This window comes from Brachionichthys hirsutus, chromosome 11, assembly GCF_040956055.1.
Source record: "Brachionichthys hirsutus isolate HB-005 chromosome 11, CSIRO-AGI_Bhir_v1, whole genome shotgun sequence".
In the NCBI taxonomy this organism is placed as follows: domain Eukaryota; kingdom Metazoa; phylum Chordata; class Actinopteri; order Lophiiformes; family Brachionichthyidae; genus Brachionichthys; species Brachionichthys hirsutus.
The window spans coordinates 4970420-4993816 of NC_090907.1; the positions used below are offsets into that span (position 1 = coordinate 4970420).

At 40.8% G+C, this 23397-nt stretch overlaps 2 protein-coding genes across 2 annotated transcripts in view; both read right to left on the reverse strand.

Moving 5' to 3' along the window:
* sik2b (salt-inducible kinase 2b) overlaps nucleotides 1–15197 on the reverse strand; it is a 33734-nt gene extending 18537 nt beyond the window's left edge. Inside the window, exons 1-4 of the mRNA XM_068745140.1 lie at nucleotides 15054–15197; nucleotides 11794–11910; nucleotides 10528–10591; nucleotides 3790–3951 (exon numbers count right to left, since the gene is read on the reverse strand). Coding sequence (XP_068601241.1) covers nucleotides 3790–3951; nucleotides 10528–10591; nucleotides 11794–11910; nucleotides 15054–15191 — 481 coding nt within the window. The 5' untranslated portion in view covers nucleotides 15192–15197. The remainder of the gene's footprint in view (nucleotides 1–3789; nucleotides 3952–10527; nucleotides 10592–11793; nucleotides 11911–15053) is intronic.
* Nucleotides 15198–16033: 836 nt separating this feature from the next.
* Nucleotides 16034–21907, reverse strand: laynb (layilin b). The gene is made up of 7 exons (XM_068745397.1): nucleotides 21749–21907; nucleotides 20170–20476; nucleotides 19815–19972; nucleotides 19200–19244; nucleotides 18715–18780; nucleotides 18432–18549; nucleotides 16034–18188 (listed from the first exon to the last, which is right to left on the reverse strand). Exons 1-7 carry the CDS (start codon nucleotides 21819–21821, stop codon nucleotides 17870–17872), a joined length of 1086 nt encoding a protein of 361 aa, XP_068601498.1. The 5' UTR covers nucleotides 21822–21907; the 3' UTR covers nucleotides 16034–17869.
* Between the last annotated feature and the right edge of the window lie 1490 nt (nucleotides 21908–23397).

Consider the following 23397-nt stretch of genomic DNA (forward strand, 5'->3'; position numbering starts at 1 on the left):
AAAATTTAGTGAGAATCACGCACATTTCTCAGGTCACATTTGCTTGCAGATCAATCATTTCCACCCAGGATCTGGCCACTTGAAGATCTGTTAAGCCTCCTGTGCAGTCTGGTGATATTTCTGACCAAGGAGGGATTCTAAATGAAAAGTGTGAGCTGGACTCCAAGGATGAAGTTGACAAATTGTTTGCAGACGTTTCCAACCAGTTTCAACATGATAAGAAACACACCAGCTGTCAACATGAATTTGTTTCATTGTTGAAAAACGTGTACAGTCCGCTCTTTGGAGATCTTTGAAAAAAAAAAAAAACTGGAGCTATTAGCCAAGCACACAGTTTATTGCCTTTTTTATTTTAACATGAGGGCAGCACCGTGGCTAGTGGGTAGCGCTGTTCTCTTAGCAAAAATGTCCTGGGTTCAAATCCACCTGAGGACCTGGGACTTTTTAAATGGTGTTTGTTTGTTCTCCCGATGTCTGCATGGGTTCCTTCCGTGTAATGTGAACTGGTAATGTGTGTGGGAATGTTTGTTTCAATCTCTGGCCCCGTGATGAACTGGCACTTGTCCCGTCAGCTGGCACAGGCTCCAGCCCCCCCTGCTACTATGTCAACTATTAAGTTCATATTATCCAATTTGTGCTCATCCTCCAAAAACTGATCGAATTGTCTTGCCAATGTTGCCATATAATTTCTCGCTTTTGACGGTCCACAAGCATGCTCATTTATTCTCGGTGTCCTTATTTTGGACTTCTGCGGTTTAGTCTTATTTCAAGTGTCCACGTTAAGCTACAGGATAGCATTTAACAGATTATCCCACTTTTGAAAAATACAACAGTTGCTGTGCAAGAGTTTGTTCAAATTTCCCATTAAATACGACTCGTATGTGATCTCCTGTGTGAACGGCAAGTGTCCCGCAAGTGTGCAGAAGAAAACGCAAAGACGTCAGACATTGACCCTCAGAGTTTGCGGAAGTAAATATGGATGTAACGGTGGTGCGTATGTGGCGATTTTAAAACCGGACCCAGCACATTCACTACGTAATAATTCTTCCTACTTCTTTTCGCTCATGTAAACTGCATTATGGCTATTATTTATTATTTGCGTTATTATTATTTATTAATTACTCTTACATGTGATGCGTGTGTGTGAATATGTCTTTATATATGTATGTATATATATGTATGTGTGCATGTATTCAGCATTGTTTATCGTTTTTATTCTTTGTTGTTTACATGATCGAAATAAATAAATAATATCTTGAAGAAGAGCCAGGTTTTTAGCCATGGCGTTTTGTAGGGCGGTAGCACCAACGTTTCGACAAAGAAATGGATTTGGGTCACTTCAGCCTTCAGTGTGAACTAAGCCGAAATATATTTCTATCCAGTTTCAACTGTGAACGTTAATTTTTGATGCATGACCTTTCTGCACATCTCTTGGCTGAGCAGATGCACAGATGTATTTAGCAACATATGCTAGCATCCAAGTTTAGCAACAGAATTACCAATTAGGGCCCATGAGGTTCTACTTAGCTGGTTGTGTCTTATGTCTTCTGCATCCTACCAGCTGCCCTGCAGCCTGACGAGCCCCTTCCATGTTTCACTGTAGATATGCGTTATAGTTCTTCCGCTGCCAAGACAGTTGATGAATAGTATATCTTGCCCTGTGATACCATGTGGTTTGTATACTTGCGTGGTCAATTGTACAGCTTAAACAATGAATTCATTAGCAATAAAACACAACCAAAAACATGTTATATAGTTCCTGCTAAAGGGACAAAAAGGGCAGCCCACCTCTCCTCTTCTGATCCAGAAACTTGCTTTTGTTTTTTTAATTTCTCCTCATCCCTTTCCACCCCATTCAATCTGTCAACTCAAATATACAGGGTCCATTTGAAGTGAAAACACAAATGCCCCCCCCCGCCCCCACCACACCACTTTTGTTCCTCCCTCTGCAGCCACTGTGAGCATGACCTTTCTTTGACTAGCCGCTGCCTTGTTAAGCTTCATACAGACCAACAAGAGCTGGCCTTCAGAAAGTAGAGAGACATCACAAGACTGCAGGAAAACCCCAGAAGCAAAAGGTGCAGCACAGAAACACAGGTTTGGACATATGTATATTGTCAGCCTACTGCTGAAACTACAAGCTTTTTGTGTTACTGTACCAGTGTTGCATTTATAGTTGGATTTATCTTACAGGGCCTCAAATAAACCAACAACCCCACCATACATCATACCGACTGGAGACTCCATTGTTCTTCTGGGGGATTTCAATGAATTCAATTCTACTTATGAAACTAGAAAAGCACTCTGAGCGTGCAGACCTCCACCAAGCAGCTCATTCCCCTTGTAATTGGATTTACAAGGGGAACCATCCACATGGTGATCTGGATCATCATCATCAAAAAAGTTATAAATTGTTCTTAGTAACTTCATATACCAATCATGAAAGGTAAAAGACTTGATAAGCCTTGGCTTCTTCCTATTCCTTTTCAAATGAGTAAAATGTGTATTACATTGAAGCTGGATTTTTTATTTTTTTATTTTATGGGTGTTGTATGTATAAATATATATATAAAAAACATTTCCTGACAATTTCATCAAAATCCATCCTTAACCTTTTGAGTTATCTCGCTAAAAGTCAAACAAACCAATGCCAGTGAAAACATAACCTCCTTGGCCGAGGTAATTAGGACATTTGAAGTAAATAGTTCCAATTTGGTGTAAAGCAGACATGTGTTCCTGTCTAAACTTCATGCACCATTAACTAAACTGGTCGGAGCATGTTGTGGGTAATTCAAGGACAGAATGTACTCTCCTACTGAACACTGCCTTGGATACATCACAAGGTAATGTTCCGTCATTGTTTTCCTGCTTCAAATCTAATCTGCAACGAGAACATTTGGCTGCGATTCAGACCCGATTAAGAAAATTACTGCCGGGGTAATGACATCTCCAGGTTTTCATCTTGAACCCGTCTAAGAGGAGTTTACAGGATTATGGAAGTAATGATGCAGGTGAAACGTTCGGTTCCCTATCATTTAGTACATAATTTGGTCTAATTTGTCCTTACTTGATTTGATATTTCAGAGCAAACCACAAAACATGGACTATAATGGGGATGAAAATATGAATGGAATGCACATATTTCATTTTCATTTATTTGGTGTCATTAATCATGCTAAAAACTAAAGTTTCAATTCTAATGAAGACAAAGATTTAGGGACCTCTAAGGAGAAGACTACTTTTCCTCTTCTCAAAGGGTATCCTTTCACACTTGTATATTTATCCCTCCTCGGTGATCCGCTCACTTTCTGAGAATAAAGAGATAAACTTCTGCTTTTTTCAGAGCATTGTCATGGCTGCAGTTCTGCCACCCTGCTAGCATGCACCATTCCTTATCAACCTTCTTTCATCCTCTCATTCAACACTCCACAGGAGCAAATAAACATCACCTCCTCCTCCAATTAAAGCCCCTCCTGCTCCTTTCACAGCACCGCCCATTCTCCACTCTGAGAAAAGAGCAGTAGGTTGACATTCTTATAAATGTCACCAGTTTAATATTCACACTTTGAACTTCAACCTTCAGCTTCATCTTCATCTTAAATCTCTTCCTTGGGTCCGTTACCCTCTCTGTCCAACATCTTCCTCAAAATTAAAGCTATTGGCCGATGAAAGGGCTCTTAGAATCACCTGGGATCAATTTTTGATAAAGTGGATCATTAGAATGGATTTTTGTTGAGAACTTAGGACATTTGTGGCATCTTGCACATCCTGTATCTCTGATTTATGCACCTGCAATTTTGATGTTCATGTGTCCATCCAGCAGCAGATTCTCTGCCTTCAGGTCCCTGTGGACAATGTTTCGGTTGTGACAATACTCCACTGCAGAGAGGATCTGCCAGAACTTCCTCCTGGCCTCTAGCTCACTGAGACGGCCATGCTTCGCCAGATAGTCTGCAACCAGAAAGAGAAGAAGGGTGACGTGTCACTGTCAGAATTGTATACAGATAATATTTCACGTTGATGAATATAATCTGAATCAGAAGTGTAAAATGTTTTGAGTTTGTAAAGCTGAAAAATGCTTTTTGTGTTGATTTTTCAATCTGGCAAATGTTGGTGGTTATGTTGAAAGGACGATTTACCTTTTATGGAGGCACAGGAATGGAGCCATTTGTCATTTACAGCTGCTCCATATTATAGAACTATTTGTAAAATGACTCACTCAGCCCATGAAGTACGGTGTACATGTTTCCAATAAGCATTGTACCACAGTGCACCTAAGCGTTTCATCATGTTTGAGTGAGTAATGGCCGATTCTGGGGGGATGCTCTTTGTTGTCATAGTGGGAAAAGAGTAATGCGATGTCTGAGAACTTGTCTTTTGATACATGATGGAACAAGGAACAAGGTGTCTTGTTCGGGTGGGATGCACGGTGCACAGACAGACAAATTAACACATTTTTTAAAACACCTCGAGTTTAAATATTATCCTGACAGACCAAGTGTGTGGTCATTTAGAAATATGCACAAAACTGAATCTATTGATGTCTAAGGGAACAATATAATTTTTCTTCATACATGGATATTTTTTTTCACTCTTTCACTCTAAACTTTAACCAGATTTTTGATGGGATATTTTATGGGATGTATGATATATATATTTTTAATGAAACACAGTATTTTATTTCAAGCTCAAGCTTTGCTGCATACAATTAATGAACCTCTTTAAACATTGCTGAATTAAAAAAAAGTATCTTTGCCTTTTAACACATTATTTAACACACTAGATAATATTGCTATGTACACTTTTTTTTGATAGATTAAAAAAAAAGACATGATTACCAAAGTCATAGTTTATCAAAATCACAAACATTCCATCATCACCTAAACATAAAATATTTTACGTGGAGAAACACCTATCCTGAGGCCAACAGTATGGATCCCGATACACTCTCCGTCGCATCAACTCCGGGTTGACCACAGGGTCAGCTGCGTGTTGGTGCGAAGGCCATACAATAAAAATGACTCCAGGATGTAAGTTGCAGCATGAAGCTTCGGGGAGATGCTGCTGTTCAGTCTTTTTTTTTTGGGGGGGGATGAATAGTTAACATCTGACAGAGTGAGGAAACCTGATTAGATAGCGGCTGGCAAATTCCAGTGAGGGGGGGCTATTCAATGACTAGGGCAGCTTTCTTGCAAAGCTGCTAATCAAAATACACACTGAGGAGGGGAATGTGTAGAGGAGGCATAAGTGGAGAACACCAAAGTGAAATCAGTTGAACTTTAAAAAATAAAATTAAAAGAACACCACGACTCATCTAAATGTTACATGTTGTTACTGCAACAACACAAATTGTTACTGTCTGAACAATTAACACACACAGACACGTTGCAGTTTGTTGCCTCAATGGAAGGATGACTCAATGTTGTCAGGGGCAAGGGCCTCAAGCACAGCGAGGCACCCAGAGCTGCATTCGGGGAAAGTGAAGAGAACATGTATGAATCATAGTGGTATTCGGGAACAGCTCAACAACCACTGTGTTCCACTTCTGCTGAGAGCTGAGTGAGGAGCTAAGTCTCTTAACAGCTGCTCAGATTTGGAGGGGGCAAACATTATGGGTACGAACTGGGTTGTTGGCTGGACTTCAGATAAGACTAAGGGGCAGGAATGAGTGTGTGTGTGTGTGTGTGTGTATATCCATAGAGGACAAGGGGCAAACACACGCTCCGTTTCCACATCAGTAACTGATATCCGAACCACTTAAATACGGCAGCGACATTAAAGCCACGTGGGGGTTTGATAGATGGTGGTGCAGATTGAATACTGGCACCCTTTGGGGTTAAAGTGGGCTTCAGCCAGCTGGAGCTGCACACTCCCCCTTTCATCAAGGCTGAACTCATCCAAAAATCAGCTGCGGCTACTGGTTGTGAGTGACTTTCTCCTCCACGGGGTACTCGCAAGCACTCCTTCAGGATACTGTAACCAGTCTCAGCTCAGAGAAAGGTTGAATACAGATGGGTGATGCTTTAAAATGTTCCAACAAGCAGTCAACCAGCAATTGTAAATAAATGTATTGTCAAAAAGGTTGAATACTTCTGCACTGTTTTATTCTGAAAGTATCTGTTCACATAAAAAAAAAAAAAAAGAAAAGCGGTTGAGTCACTTCAGCCTGGCAATGTGAGCTTAGTCAAAGTATGATTCATTTCAAAATGGAAAAAAAAAGTAACATTTTCTAATCATCCATTATTTTAATATGTTTGGACTGATTAATCAGAATTCATTTCCTTGGGTTCTCCATTTCATAGAATTAGATGAATACAGCTGGTTGGTAAAACACCGCTAATGAATAAAAGGGCCTTGACCTATTCAATTGTGTTCATTTATTTTCCTGAAGGGAGTTTGGTGCAGACTCAGAAATAGAAAGCCACAATATCTATAGAGGATGTTTTTATTTGATTATAAGATCTTGGCATCGCTTTTAAATACCTGCACTCACTGAAGAAGATTATCACAAATTACCTCTACTCAATTAAAGATAGAACATTTATTATCACAGAATATTTTGCCTTGTAATTTATTTATTGACAGTAATGATGCGAAAATGCTGCCTGTAATTTTAGTGAAAATAATTGACTATCAAAAGGTAGAAACCCGCTACCTTCAAGAATCCCAGGAACAACTTTGAAGGCAGACAAGCGTTCTTTATTAGAAGTACAATTACCGTGGCTAAATTAGTTTAATTTGTTTAAAGCTACTTTGGAGAACCATTCCACCATTAATTTACCGGTATGCTTTGTCTCTTATTGCCATCAAAGTCAAAGCTGCCACACCCTTGCTACTGACAAGTACTGTATGCAGAAACAGAGCTCATATAAAGGACGGGTTATGGTGAAACAGAAATTGACGGAATGTTGAATAAAAAAATATGCATGTATTTTTTGAGAGACAATCTCCCCGTGCCCTTCCCTTTGCATCAGTCAGACAAGAGATCTGAGTGATTCTACTCACTGCCAGCCATGAAACTCCCATCTCTCCAGCAGTGCTTTCTTAAATATGCATGCCCTACATTTCCCACCACCTTCCAAATTCAAATGGCTGTCCCCTGCTCTTGCCTATATAATCTTCTGCCTGCTTCTGCTTCCTTCCTCACCTGCCTCAGTACTGATTTGTGAGTGACCCAATTTCTAGGTTTGTAATATCCTATCATTATGATGCAGACTGTGTGACTGACAGACGCATAGACACCAACAAGCTGCCACAGATGCCTCCTGCTGTGCGCCCTTTGCAAGCGCAAACCAATCACTTTCAGCCTTGTTTATCCAAATCCAGGTCTGTATCTTTGTGTGCGCGCGCGCACACACACAGACACAGACACACACACACTTCTAGTCATGACAAAACATTAGACTGGAAAGGTTCTGTAGTCTAAATGGGTAATTTACTGCTCGTTCTGAAGAGAGAATCAGAGGCTGAGCCAGTATGTTGTCATTATTGGGCTGCTAAGCATCAACAACTGCACATCTTCTACTCCTCGACACGTATGGCCAAAAGCAGCCCAGAGAAATTCATCATGTCAGTAAAGTGAAGAGAACTCTCTGGAGGGCGATTGTGGAGGAAGAGGCTATGAAGAGGCACGACGATATATGGCTTGGCAGATCATCCATTTGTCTGAATGCATCATGACATAATGGCCTGATCCATCTCCAGAACATGAATTTGGAAATCTGAAAAGATTGTTCAATTTTGTGAGCTTGCGCTACACTTATCAGTTACCGTCTGCCTGGGCTGAGTCAATGTGCAGCCGGTGATGGCATATTCATATTACATAACTATATTGCATTGTGCAATCAGGGCAGAGGGGTCTGAGGATTTAGGATTCAATGGATTTATAATACCCTAAGATTGTGAATGAGGAAAATCTAGGGATTATTGAAAATGAAGTTGTCCAGCCATGATGGTTATTTAAAGAAGAAGCGATGGCAATGCAGCCATGAGGCATTGAGCAAAGCGTAGCAGACAGAAAGGAGGGAATAACTAGCATAGTTCTGTTCATTAAGTAACTATAATATATATATAATATATTGCACAAAAAATAAGTAAATAAAGACTGGCTGATTGATGGAAAGTTTGTTAATATGAGAATGGAGTTTGAGGCCTTGATTATTCAACCTTTCAAAAACAAGGTTTCTAACTGTGTTGTGTTTATCGCCACTCCACCAATGTGGATCTACTCCACATATGTGGGTCTGGAGGGTCGATCATTTAAAAAGGGGTCCACCCTCACTACTAGCTTGACATTTACACTGCAACATTTTCAGCCATTTTAGTGAATTCCTTTGAAAACATTACCACGTGAATTCAGCAAAAATCATTGTCGCATAAACTGGGCCTAAAATAACCCGACTATTCCTGCCTGCAGCCTCATATCAAAGAGACTCGTATGAGGGGGGGTGATGAGTCTCACCTAATCCCCTGCATGAAAGTAATTAGCATATTTACCAAAAAAAACCGAAAGTAAATGTAATTACTATTCCTTTTTGAAATTTCTGTCTAGTCAAGATCGTAATGCTATCATCTATCATCTATAACGCTGCTGTTTGGAATATCTAATAGAAAAGCAAAAAGGATTTCATATACGCAACAATACAGCCAAGCTTTCCGCCGTCTGTCTGTACACTGTTCTTCTTTCTACGCTCCTTTTCACTCTGCTTCTCAGCTCCATCTCGGTCATGCAAACAGGAATTACCATTGCTGAGTCAACATCACAAGTTGAACACTGGCATCAAAACTACAAAGACAAACACACTCACTAGACAAGACTCTGAAGTTTATTGTCGAGGATTGCGAGAGTAATCCTCTCAGCTACTATGTCTGACAGTGCTTAACATTCTCAGACTGTCTAAGTCTAAGAGGTGAGGAAAACAATCCATTTGGATCATGCTCTACTTACAGGTAGTCTACATCAGACAGATCTACACTCACGTTATAAAATCGCAAAATATTTGAATGTACAATTTGGTTCGTGCCCACATGTTCAGAACTGAATTAATACCAACAAGGTTTTAGTTTTTGAAAAGCAACGTTGCAAGTATCTTAACATTCGAAATCCTGCAACAAATGAAATATTTCAATAATATACTAATTCTCAATAAAAAAAAAAAATGCATTGGAATGAGCACGAACTGGATTCACAAGTGAACTGGCAAAAATGAACGCATTCTTCATTTTTTAACTTTTTGAAAAATCACAGTGTTTAATTTAAAACAAGAAGAATGTTTTGAGCGAAACAAAAACGTTTTCTGCTTTAATATTGTCGCAGAATAAAGGTGCTAAATCTAAAATATAGTAAATGGCCTAAGTGAAGACACTGATGTCATAAAATCAGCAGGGAGGTGGCGATAGTGCCATGTGGTGCAATGGCAGTCAAAGATAATGTAAACCACTTCCACTGTCAAACCCTCTTTTTGTATGATGTAAGAATGAACCGGTTACTTTTGTGACTCGTTTAGTGCTTATATTGCAAATCTGAGCCTACTTCCTCATTGGTCACTTTTTTCTCCAAGTAGAATTTGCATTCAGTACCTTAAGAGTTATTGAAAAAAGCGGATTCTATTTTATCTGTGATCTGCTTGATCAACACAAAATAATATTTATTGACTATGCTGCTATAACTATGATCAGTCTACTGGTGCCAAGGAGGTTATATTTTAACATTATAGTAAATGGAGCTTCAACATTTGTTCCTCTATATTTCGGTTGATTATGGATGGATCTTGATGAAAAGAAAATCGCATTTGCTTTTAACGTGAAGTAGCTTGGATGGCAGTTCTTGAGAAACGGCATGCATTCCAAGCACTCAGCACACTGAGTTTTTCTAAAGCTTGATTTGGGGAAAGGCTTCTGTTTAGGAGGTCAAGGTTTCTTCCCTGTCCCAAGGTTCACTTCTGTTATCAGGTATAATAATGTTTGTCTAGTGCTAAATAATTCAACCATTTACCATTTACAGATCTGCCCTTAGACAGCTGAGCCGTAAAGTTAAAACGAAAGGTGACGATCACCAACAGCAAAGAATAACAGGGCATTTTGATTTGAATCTGTGTCCTGTGACGCTACAGTGCCACGTGACGTTGAACGTCGCGATTGTCTTGCGTAACATGCGAGTCGTAATGTAAAAACCAGTGAGCAGGGATTATGCAACACATGAAAATAAATCAATTCTTTCCACCGTGAGGTTGCCTCTGTGTGTTCTTCAGTCAGCCAGCGATGTGACGTGATTTTTAGATGTCTGGAAAACAATGTCAGCACAATTATGATGGTCGTTACCAGCATATACGACGAGGGCCATAACAGGGCACTGCTCTCAAACGTCTATCGATCATGTGACATTTGAGTCTGGGGCAAAGTGCAATAGCAATGGAAAAATCAACAAAACTTTGACACTCATTTTTCAAAACTTTGCTGACAAAGATGAGCAATGCAACGTGGAGGACATGAATAAACTAGGTTGTTTAAAGCGCTGATGTCACTCACCGAAGATCTCCCCATTCTTCGCGTACTCTGTGACCAAGTAAAGCATGTTCTTTGTCTCCATCACCTTACAGATGGAGAGGGGGGGGGGACAAGGGAAGGGAAATGAGAAAAGAGTAACAGAATAAATGCACAGTGAAAAGCATATTGGAATAGCAATACTCGTTTACAGTCTCCTGAAACAAGAGAGAATTAAACGAAAGACAAATGATAGAAAGAAAAAAATATTACACAACTGCCCCACAAGGCTTGCCGTCAAGTACAAACACGGTGTCTGGCATCCACAAAGTCAGGAGAAAAATAAAACGCATGAATGGCACAGATTCTAAATATGGCATCCATTAAGGAGCTGGAGGTGGACAGTTGGTGTTGAGGAGCATATCTGAATGGCACTTGAAACCTCTCGGCCTTCACACGGCGCTGTGTGGTGTAGGAGGAGGAGGAGAACCGATTTAGAAGCAGAAACACTCGGGGGATGAGGAGAACTAAATGCAGAGGGGAGAATCAGATGGAGGGAGGAGGATGAATCAAGACAGTGAGACAGACAATCACACTTGAAATCCCACACTCATTGTTTATGATCAATCTTCCATCTGTTAACTGAGCGATTCATGGATTTAGAAGATAAAGGCCAGTTTGGGCTTTTGTGTTAGCCCTGGTTGTGTCACAAAGAATATGTTGCTCACTATCTATTGTGAAGTTTTAAAACAAGTAATCAATGACTTGAACACATTTATAAAAATATATCATATTGTGAGACAATTTGGTAGATCATTTGTGAAAACGTTTTTTTGGACTTGTCACAAAAGTGCAACTAAAGATGTAACTGTCTCATTTGTGTATCCAGTACACCCACGTGTACAATAGTACACCCGTGTATAATGCAGTCATTATTAAAAAGATTGATTACATCGATGATTTTCTATTATTTGGTGCTGCTGTGATGGCGTGCGTCATGCAACATGCTAACTAGTAGCTTCAGGTGCTGACTGGCGCGGAGCGGAGGCTAATCATTATTGATTGGGAAAGCAGCAGACAAAAGCAGGAAAACATCGGATGTTTTATGCTTCAGTTTCAGCTTTAACGAGTCTTGCAAGTAGTACTGGGTGCTGTTAAACAATTTATAGACTCATTTCATTACAATAATTAACTTATTAATCCGTTTGACCACTACTAATTCCGCAGCGTCCTGGTAAAGGCCAGCAAAAACAGAACCTCCTCGGCGTAGGAAACGACTTTCACTGGCAAGCAGTGAAGCTGGAGGTTCACCTGGTAGAGCTTGATGATGTGGGGGTGGTCCAGCATCTTCATGATCTGCACTTCCCTGTAGATCTTCTCCAGATTTACAGCATCCAGCTGGGTCTTGTCGATGATCTTAATGGCCACCTGCAGAGCAATTGGACATAGTCAACAATTGTAATGAGTCAGCTTCTCAATAATAAAAAAAAACAAATCATTTTTAGGGCTCATCAGACTCAACGGGCAATAAGACAAGACCTCCACAAACTCACGCACGCACAGTAACCGAGACAGCCATTTCATGTTCTCTGAGAGGCAAAGGGAGACAGCGTGTTCCGAGACACAAGATAAACACTTTACAGCTTGTGCAGGATTCATAAATAGTCTTACAATTGGAGCTAAATTATGTGAAATATCTCATGGAGGTACAGCAGAAGCAAACACAGGCCCCGTTGTATATATACACACACATATACTCTGTGACAATTGCATGTTTAAACTGCACACTCACAACTTCCAGCTCGCTTGGATTTGATTAATGATGCTTGGTAGGCAACTAGGAAATATTATCCTTCCGTCTGTCTCATAAACAACGTTTCATTAGCGCGATCTGAAGAGTACCGAACGTCTGCGAGCCAAGTTGGAGGAGTAAACACCACAAGATCCCACTTCCCCTCTCAGCAATCACACCACTGTGAGATTAAACCAGAGTTAAAAACACGCTGCCTCTACTGACATTTAAGGGGCAGCGTCAGGCCCTAATGAGGCCTCAGCTGACAATTATTTATTTAACCAATTCTTCAAACAAAGGCCAAATGATTCTAAAATTATATCAGTAAATAATCAATGGATGTGGAAGATCTGACAAAAAAAAGATCAATATATTTAAGTGCAATTAAAGGCAATGATATGAATTACATTTTATTTTGAAATAAACTTCAGACGAGTCACAGAAATAGTCAATGAGCAACTCTACTGGCATCATGAAACTAAATATTACATTGTAGAAGCAGATAAAAATGATTCAAGGGACTAAAGATATTAAAAGTCCTTCTTGGTAGTCACCAAAGGAAGAAGTACATTTACTTTCCTGCTCTGTTATCCAACAGTACAGGCAGATCTGCAACTAAATGATGTTTTGTGATTTTTTTGCAAACAAGCTGCAGGGAAACGAATGCCAAAATCGAATTGATTCACATGAAGAGTGGATTGTGGATACGATAAGTCTGATCCGGATCTAGACTTTAGATCCGATTGTCTCACCCTGTTAGTTGATTTTTTTTTTTTTAAACCAAAATAAATTGGGATTTTAAAATGATCTGCAACACATTTTTACAGTATCCCCTAGGCTCGTGTACTGTTGGTTATAGGAAGAAGCTTTTCACCTGTGTAAACTCTAGCTTTGGTGAAATTGTGACATTATATTTCAGCAAATAATCACTTAATAAAATAGAGGAATGAATAATGACAATGACAATAATAATAAATTTCAGCACGTAATCAGCTCACGTAATCATCGCTTACATAACCGTGTCGTCGCCGCCGACACCCATTTTGATCAATTCTAAGTAAATAACGCTCGAACATGTGCAGCAATGGATGTTTTCATCCTTTTCACACTCATCTTTGTCATTTCCTTCTAACAGGCATGCAATTGGGCATGAAATACTACAAAAGGAATCCAAAGGTCTTAAGGGGACAACTGCTATGAGTTGAGACCTCTTTAAAACGTCCTTAACACAAAAGATCTGTGCTAATGCACACACACACACACGAACACCATAAGACGTCTTGTAAACTATGGCTGCACAAGGTCACTTAAGGACAACGAGTTACAGAGGAATTAAGCTCATAAATGACGTAATGAGCAGAACAATGCAAGCGATCGCAGATGAATAAATGTAAAAACCTGCTGGGCCGGCAGACGGGCTCACATGGGAATCGACCGGCGTTACGTGAACCCAGCTGTAATGCACATAATGGGATGAATGGGTCACGATAACGCAGGCCGCGAGTAGAAAGAGCAGGTTATGCACACACAGGTACACTTATCTGGGAATATGTACACGCATGCATAAGACACTGTTTCACATTTCATGTCAGTAAGTCCCACTGCAGACGAGCGCCGGTGTCTTTTGTCCCCTGGCAAATGCCCAAGACTGATGGCATCGCGCGGGGTTGATAACCTACCTCCCCGGCCGACCTCGGCTGTTATCTCTATGCAGACCGGGGCTAAGCAATCTCAACCAAACCCAGCAGCAACAACTATTCATGTTTCATACAACCCCATTATCACACCCATAGAGAGGGGAGGTGCAGCGACTTTGCCAAACGAGCTGGTGCAGTGTGAACTGAAATTAAAAGCAGCATCTACATAGCCGTTAAACCATTACATGGGACGACACACACAATGCCGTCACGCAGAACAAGAGCCATGTTCTTGGTTAATTATTCATTTTAACCTACAAGGCCGTCCCACGGGCAATGCAAATCTTTGCTTTTCTGTGCAGTGGGGTTCCCACAAACAGGTGGCAGCTCTGGAGATCAAAGATCACATAGTGAACAATAGATAGTTCACTATAGTCCAGCACCTCCGTCTCTCACACAGCGCTGCTTCTTCAGCTTCATCATTTTAAATCCCTGCGCCTCAGCCGTTACGACAAAGTCATGGCACGCTGTGACACTGGTCAAGAAAGGCCTCTCTGTGTAAGGCTGACAAAAAAAAAAAAAAAATATTGGCAAACTTGGACAAATGTTCCTTTTGCATTTCTGAACCAGCATGTGTGTGTGTAGGGTCAGGAGATTACCGTCAGCCTGCGTGCGTGTGCGTGTGCGCGCAGAGTACTTTGCTTGCCTGCAGCATTCTGCTTCTCACAAAGCTCTCTTGGCACTGCTGGCATTAGAAACGACCAGAATCGCGTCGTTATTCGGATTACATAATCGGACCACCGACCAAATGCTGTGCATGCCCTGCATTCTGTCTGGGTCACCACCAGCAGAAGTACAGGTGTACGGCACTGATCCGGAAAGATAGTCGTGCTTACACTTGTTTTGTTTTTGTTTTTTTGTTTTTATCAGCGATGCTCCGGGGGGGGGGGGGGGGGGACGACATGTGCAAGTCAGTCATTGCTCCTGTAGCTGCAGGATTCAAACATACCAGTGACCGACATTTAACCCGACGCAAGCTTCCATCATTTCACCCCGTCCAGTTGGTGCACATGAAAGTTACGTAACTCGGCTGAACAGTAGCGCAAGTTAGCATTCGGGCTAGCGACTTCGCAGGCGCTCACCTCGGTCTTAGTTATGCGGTGTCTCGCCAGCTTCACCACGGCGAAGTTGCCCTTTCCCAAAGTGCGCTCGATGTCGTAGAAGCCCACTCGGACCGGAGCCCGGATCAGCGGTTTCTGGACACCGTCAGCCATGACCATGCTGTTCTGACCGGGACCGCCTGCAGAGTCGAGTCGGAGGTCGCCAGACCAGGGGGGGGGGGGGGGGGGGGGGGTCGCTAAGGGCAGCTTACAGATAGAGACGAAAGGAAAACAAACCGCCCGCCGCCGCCGTCCATTAAAAAAATAGACAAAGTTAATTTCTCCGCCGCCCTGCCAGCCTGAACACAAATGCGGCGACACTTCTGGGCCATTCGCTGCTCCTGGCGGGGTTTGTCACGCCACGCTCTCCGACACAATAGCGCTGTAATCGGCCTAGCTCGGCCGGAGGTGCCTCTATCAGCCGCCGCGCACACGAGTTGACTCGCAAAGAGGCATCATGTTCTCTCCGGTTTGACGTGTATTGACGTCAAAGCCATAGGGGTATTTGTACAGGGGGCGGGGCTACGGAGCCGTTCCACACTTCAGTGCCAATTGGTTGCCACGACAACCAGACCCACCTCTTACGTCAACCGGTAAATTGCTATTCTGAAACGTGTTTGCTCGCCCTGCCGTCTTTGACTGCACGCAAAGGTAACTTTGCGAGTTTGTCCCGTGGGCGGAAAGAGGTGCCTTATTCGGCTGCCAGTGCAAAATGTCGGGGGAAAGGTTAAGTGGATTTGAGATCTAAAATATGAGACTTCAGCCTTTTTGATTGGGAAGAATGCATGGGAAGAAAAATAATAATGTATTTTATCAAAAATAATTTGCTATTTTTTTTATATTAAAAAGGGAAATAAAATGTATGCACATATTTAGAGCGAGAAATGTAAGGCAGAAAAAAAGTGCAATATGCATTATAAATGTCATAATGAAATATTATATAATGCAACATACAGAGCATGTGAAATTAGACATCTTTTTAATCACAAAGACTCTTTGGTCAGCTGAATAACAGCGCCATCTTTTGGAAAAGTTGGAAAATTGAAGCAGGGCTGCACGATTCCTTCGAGATACACTGTTCAGTACAACATCTGGACTTGTGTCGCTGTCTCGTTTCACATTCGCACACATGTGAATGTTAAATATCAAATCACATCACAAATTCAACTATACAATACCTTGCAATGAAATTGTATTGGACACCCAGTAATATTGTAACGCATGAGAAATTGCATACATTCAACAGCGGTTGTTCGCTTCAGCTCATGCAGTGACAGTTCAACAAAAAAAACAAAAGAACAGTCGGTTACAAAGTAGGCAGGCAGAGCAATGCTCTGAAGGCATCACGCTGTCATGCATAGACTTCCTGAATGTAAGAGTTCCAGATGTGCCTTTGGCATTTCCTGTCTAACATTCTCCAAGAACACCCTCAGCCTCTCCTCACTGGGCTTGCTACATTGTTCCAAACAACTGACCCAACAGCCCACATACTACGAACTGACCGACAATGAGTTTCAGAAATGTTAGCTACATCTATACATAACAGGCTTATGCTTACACAATCAGTCACGAATGAGTCCACAACACAGTCCAGATTTCTGTCAGATTAGGAAGATGCTTGAGTTTCTGGTGGAGCTGGGAATCCACACACGTATGAGGATAACAGGAGTCCTCAGAGCTCTGCGGTTAGTTTTTCCTGTATCTGCTGTCCCTTCGATCAGAGTCCAACAAGGAAGCCTCGGAGAAATGGCCAGAATAGTCTATGAATAGAACAACTCTTCTGCTGAAGGGAGCGAACAGAATCATGTCCTTATGACATAATATGATGATGTGATTGGAAAATAACTGAGTAATTAATTTAAAATTGTGTACAACATGCCTCGGTTCAAGGCCAAGCTTAGATTTTCAATTCACCAGACCATATATATCCTCAAATAAAAACAATTTGTCTAGGTGACATATTGTGGTGTCAGATAGCCACTATAAGACTAACACCTGACTTTAAATAGATTACCTTGATGTTTGGCACAGCCATTCAATATTATAATAACTTGATAATGCCCTAAGATTTCCTACATTTATATTTTCAACTTTGGTTGAGACTCCCCTATAAAAAAGCCCTATGTATAAATCTGTGTTACTGGTATACAAATTCATGTGCACCATTTTTTAATCATTGATTACGGATTCATAATCCCTGCCCAGAGATTTATAAATCATGCAATTCGCTACCATGCTTAAAACATGGTTGTTACCATCCATCCATCTTCTTCTGCTTATCTGAGCATCAGTCTAAGCAGGGATTTCCAGACTTCCCTTTCCCCAGATGCCTCATTTTGCATTGAAAAAAAATTATGGATGTGTTGTTTTATGAAATGCATCTAAAACAAACCAGACTCACCTTACAATCTGAATATTGAGCGGACAATTCCATTGGAATTCATTTGAATGTGTAGTATGTTCTCTGATTGAAAAGAACAAGGTTACACAGAGCTTTTTTTTTAGGTGAGCCCTTTTAAAGCTCCATGCTAAACTAAACTTTATAACCGTTAAAGGTGGACATTTCACATTATGCCTTGATCTGATTAAAAATGTGATCGACAGTCTGAATGTGCTTTATTGGTTTGGTGTTGAGATGATTGGGTCCTGCATAAAAGTCAAAGTTCATTTTGACTTTCCAGTCACCGTATATTTCACATCATAAAACAAAACAATGAGACATACAAGAAGAAAGAGAACCGTGTGTTCTTATGTCCAATTGCATCACACCTGTTTAGGCCAGATGGCCATCAACAGTATTATCCGTAGATTTCATTTTCCACCCAGCCATTCTGACTGCGACAACGCCAAGTCTGAGCTTTGCAGGTTTCATAAAGGTCATTGGTTACAAAGCCACTCTCCTTGTCTGCACATGGTACATTTTCATAATCGTCACACTGGGAGGGACCACATGGGTACTTGGTAAGGACATCTGCTTTCGTGCTGCTGTCTGGGGCAGTGTGAGGCAATTTGGTAATGTCACTGAAGGCATAAGGTCCTGGGATGGCGTAAGGTGAAGCTGATGTTGACATCCGTGGCGTTGAGCTGCTGGGATAGCTTTCTGTTTCTGTCTTCCTCCTGTATATGAAATAAATAATATTAAAGTAAAGGAAATGTCTTTTGGGTAAACGCTTGGAGAAGCGTTTCTTTCATATGCTCTACTATAAATGAATATTCCATAAATGCATTTCATACACTGATAAATTAATCAAAGGATATTATATTTTCTAGACTACTATTAATATGTAAATTCATTACTTTATTTAAGGAAATAAGGTGTCCTGTATTTGAAGTAAATGGCACGTGTACATTTCTGCTTACCTCTTAGTATGCTGTTTATAGCAGAGGCATCCAGCAGCAGAAAACAGAAGCAGCAGCAGAACAGGAATAGTTGCATAAAGGATGTAGGAGACATTCAGGGCGTTGTCCGAGAGAGATACTGCAAAGGAAAGAATATTAATTACTTAATAATACTTGCCATAACATTTATTTAACATTTATTCTTGAACAGCTATCTTTTGATACCACTTAATTTATTTTTTTGCATATTTTTATATTTAAGCACAAAACAAATGAACAAAAGCATGTTTGTGTGTGTTTTTACCCAATGACTCAGTTAGTGCTGTTTTGATCCTATCATTAGTTTCTGTAGTTGGTCTCAGAGATGGAACTGAAGCAATCAGAGAACAAACAATCATCAGTTAAAATAGCTCATCTCATACTAACATTGCAAAGTTTAAACGACCCAAACAAGAAGTGACCACATGCATTTGAAATGTGGCTAAAGTAGCATAGCAAGTTATGTAAATCTAACCTTTATCCCTCATTAAAACATTTATTATTGACCATACTAAATACTTTTTTGCATACTGCATGGTACTGTAATATGCATGATCTGCAGACTTTACAAAATACAGACACCTTGATAAGTTTTGCTTAATTTATACAAAAGGTGACATTAAAAGTTTGTGATAAAGTAGTTTGCTATGACTAATCTTTATCTAAACACATCTGCAGTCAGGTGTTATATGTATCCTACAGAATCACCCAACACACATTACTCTATGTGTGAACCAGTTTATGTTTTACCTGCATGTGCAGCATTCTCTTCCTCACTTAATACAGGTGGGGTTTCTGCAAAGGACACAGTAAAGAAGTTATTGAACACAATTCAGTGATTATATGCTGTACAATTATACTATTTATTGGTTCGAGACACCAATGGAAGGGGACTGTCAGTGATTTCCAGAAATCAAATCAAATCTGAAAACAATTAGAAAAAAAAGTATGTTTTTGACAAAATTGCCCAAAAAATATGAACAGTAAGTACATTTAAGTTAAAACATAACTTAAATGTACTTACAATAACTGAAATACAAGAAAAAAAATGAGCTGACCCTGCCATATCATTATAAACACAGTTTGCTCCCTCAACATTAATCTCAGAATTTATTCCTCAACAAAATTTACTCATTAAAAGATGAAAAATCTAATAATAAAGAATTTCAAGTCCACATTCTGTACATCCAGCAAGGTTGACAGGCAACAGAAGATTACAGGAATCGATCAACATTAGAATTAAACATTACTTGTTTAGCATTAGCTGTAGACAGAACAAAATAAAACAACGGTATCAACATTCAATAATTCCCAGCACTTATCCCTGAGACACAACAACACAGTGTCTGTGAGTTACTAACTCACCCTCTGGGTATTTGCAGACAAAGTTGTTTTTGGAGTTGCAGTTACCATCGTCCCACTGAAACAGGAAATGACCTTTTTCATCAGGAGTTGCGGATGGCTGGTAGTACAGAACCGCACACATTTCACCTCCACATGATGGCTCGTCCCAGTGCCAGTTCCTGAAGAAAATAAGATGCACAAGTTTAGAGTGGTATCACATTTATACTGGACAATTTGCACTGAATAGTTTTACATTATATGTATACATTTTATCATGACCACATTCTTGCAAAGGATTGAAAATTAATCTCTTCCACACAAGAACCACTCAGTCTAATAATATTTCATAAGATTGAAATGCTAAAATTCAAGAGACCTGAACTTGGCCTTGCTTCCATCAAGCCAATAATACTGTGAGGAGCATCCTGGGCTTGTAGCATCTGCTCTGTGGCGCTGTGGGCCACGGCGGAGCCCGATCCAGTAGTCTCCATCTCCAGCCTGCAGCTGTTGTATGAACCTCTGGATCAGGCGCTGCTCACCTTCCGTTTCAATGCTTAGCAATAAGCCTCCATCCAAAACGCAAGCCTGTCTGGCTTCCTCAAAGGTCAGCCTCCTTCTGCTGTCCTGGACGTAGGACACCTTGTAGCATGGGCGCTGTGTCCCAAAGCGACAGATCCTATGGCCTGGACACCGCATCAGTGTCAGGAAGATAAGCAGTTATTTCTGGTGCACCAAATATAACAGCAAGATTGACAGCCTATTATGGGTTCATTACAAAAGTATTTTTTTCCCCAAAATCTTGGCACAGTTCCTTGCAAGTAAAGCATCTACTGTACTTTCGGCTGGTCATGGCTCTGGAAATGCTTCCTTGGGCAGGTGATACCTGGAGTGCATGGAGGGTAGATTCTTCTCTTCCTTCCCACATTCTCCATCACTCTGCACTGTTGACCCGAGGTACCTGAAGTCCTCTCCCTTCTTTGCCTCTATCCCTTGTAACCTCACTGTCCCCCCTGGGACCGTCTCATTTACACACATATATTCTGTTTTACTCCTGCTCACCTTCGTTCCTCTCTTTTCTAGAGCAGACCTCCACTTTTCTAAATCCTCCTCTACCTGCTCCCTGCTCTCCCTGCAGATCACATTGTCATCGGCAAACATCATATTCCAAGGGGCTTCCTGTCTCATCTCATCTGTTAGTCTATCCATCACCATGGCAAACAAAAAAGGGTCTCAGAGCTGACCCCTGGTGCACTCCCACCACGACCCGAAACTCCCCTGTCTCTCCTACTGCACATTTCACTGTACTCTGACATACTTCTCTGCCACTCCAGCCTTCATCATGCAGTACTGTACCACAGTTCCTCTCTAGGCACCCTGTCATAGGCTTTCTTTTAATTAATAACTAATAAAAATTGAATTATAGCTAATCCCACATAAACCGTACCTGCTGCTATTCAACCATGTCAACAACCACCAATCTGTCAACCTGGACTAAATGTTTTATTTTATTTTATTTATCTTGACCGTGTAGTATTGGAGAAGAGGAAACTTGTGCTACAGAGCATTTGAAATTCAGCATCAGTCCACGCGTAAGCGCGTGTTGCGTAATGACGAAGTTACTGTCGGTCACGTGACTCACGTCGACGTTCTGTTATCAGTAAACAGTTTTTGGATCCTCCTGACTTCACGAGCGTCCTCATAAACAAACCGATGTTTATTTCCCCACCGCGTGACGCGCACGCAGTTTATACCCAGCAAAGTATTATGATACTCCTAATATAACCGTGTATTTTAGGCGTCTGGTATATCACAATGGTTTAGCATATCACATGAGTAAATAGAGGAAAAAAGAGCCCTGTCCTGTCCTACCGTGTACTACTACGTGGACTTATACTTACAAACAAACAAAAGGCGACGTGTTTTCACGGCGTTAAAGTAGCTCCGTGGGTTCTTACCGTTTATTTTAGAAGCGGATCCAGGGTGGAACAAAACGGCGACAACGGTGCCAAACAGCGTCATAAAATCCATCTCTACATGTTCACCCGGGTGTTAAAAATCCAGAGTAAACTTTTGTTGTTGTTGGGAAAAACACAGTCGAAGGCATCCGTGGATGTGGGTCGACGTCGAGTCGAGACGTGCGTAATCTGCGTATGGCTGACTGGCTGACTGGCTGAGGGGGGAAAAAAATAAAAAATAAATCAAGATAGTCCCAAAGTTTCGCAGGATGTTGCTTTTCTGTTGTTCTGGTCTCCAAAGGAAACTTTTGTGGGTTTTTATTTTATTTATTTATGTTGACATGTAGAAAACAATACTACCAAGACACAAATAGTATGCAATAAACAACATGTGTTGGGTTGGAGCAGGCAGCGTCTCAGTGATATAGCAGAGACAATGAACACAATGTGCAGGTTCTAATAATTTGTATTAATAGTTAGGCTGCTGAACGCTGAAATATGTAATTATGTTGTTTTGTGAACATTTAAAACGTTTTATTCCCCCTATGTGTTTTAGATTGATTGGCAGAATTTCAATAACTTCATGCAACAAAATGTAATCATGTTCTTTGCCAATCTTAACACACAACCCTTTTGCTGACCGATGCAGTCTTCAACGGCTTGGTGAGAATCTTCTCTCCTATACCTTTTTGTTGCTGGTGACCTGCTGCAAACAATGAAGACACCAGCTGCTTGGCAATGTTCCCGAGGAATCCTATCCCATTCCTCAGGGGCAAAGGCTTTCAGTTCATACACCTGGTTTATTGTGTTTCAGCTACCGTCTTCAAATCCCACCCGAGATTTTCTACCTGATTCAATTCACACAAGTGTGGCTATATATGGAATGATAGAAGGCCTCTTCTGAAGCCAAGCCCGAGAGGACTTGGCGGTTTAAATGGAACTATTAGTCCTTTTGGAATTTGTAATGTTTACAGATGGTAAAGTGCTTTCTCCCCTCCATGCACTCCAGGTGTCACCTGTCCGAGGAAGCAAAGCATTTCCAGAGCCACGGCCATAAGTAGGGTTTTCTTTTTGGTTTGAAATGTTCCAGTTTTTCATTTCATGACAGAAAAATAATAATAATCTGATTTACTCAGGCGCCTTGAGAACATGGAGTCAATTTTCTTGTATTTTTGGGCCATAAGGGTTGTTTGTAAAATTAAGCGTTAAAAAATAATAATATTTAACACAACACATATTTAACACAAGAGTGCTTGTCTAAGTCTCATGATCAGACTGGGCCTCTACAGTCTTGCACGCAACCAGGAATGATTTGTCCCCCCTTGATTTGGTCATGAAAAGTTCCTTTCAAGTTAACGTAATTATTGGCTGGTGCACGCAAGTATTTCTCATGTGACGACGTCTTGTTTGTCAAACACAGTCACATGCTAAATGGTCAAATGCTGCCAGGATGGCCACATATCAATAAATATATGAAGGAATGCTATTTGGTGAATGTACAAAACAATCTACCTAATTTAGGGATAGGCAGCATTAAGGTCACCTTACAATTTATATCCTTTATCATATAAATTAAAACTTGAGAGGTCACAAAATGATTCAATTATGTTTGCACAAAGCATTTAAGATTGAGTAAATTGTTCCAGGTT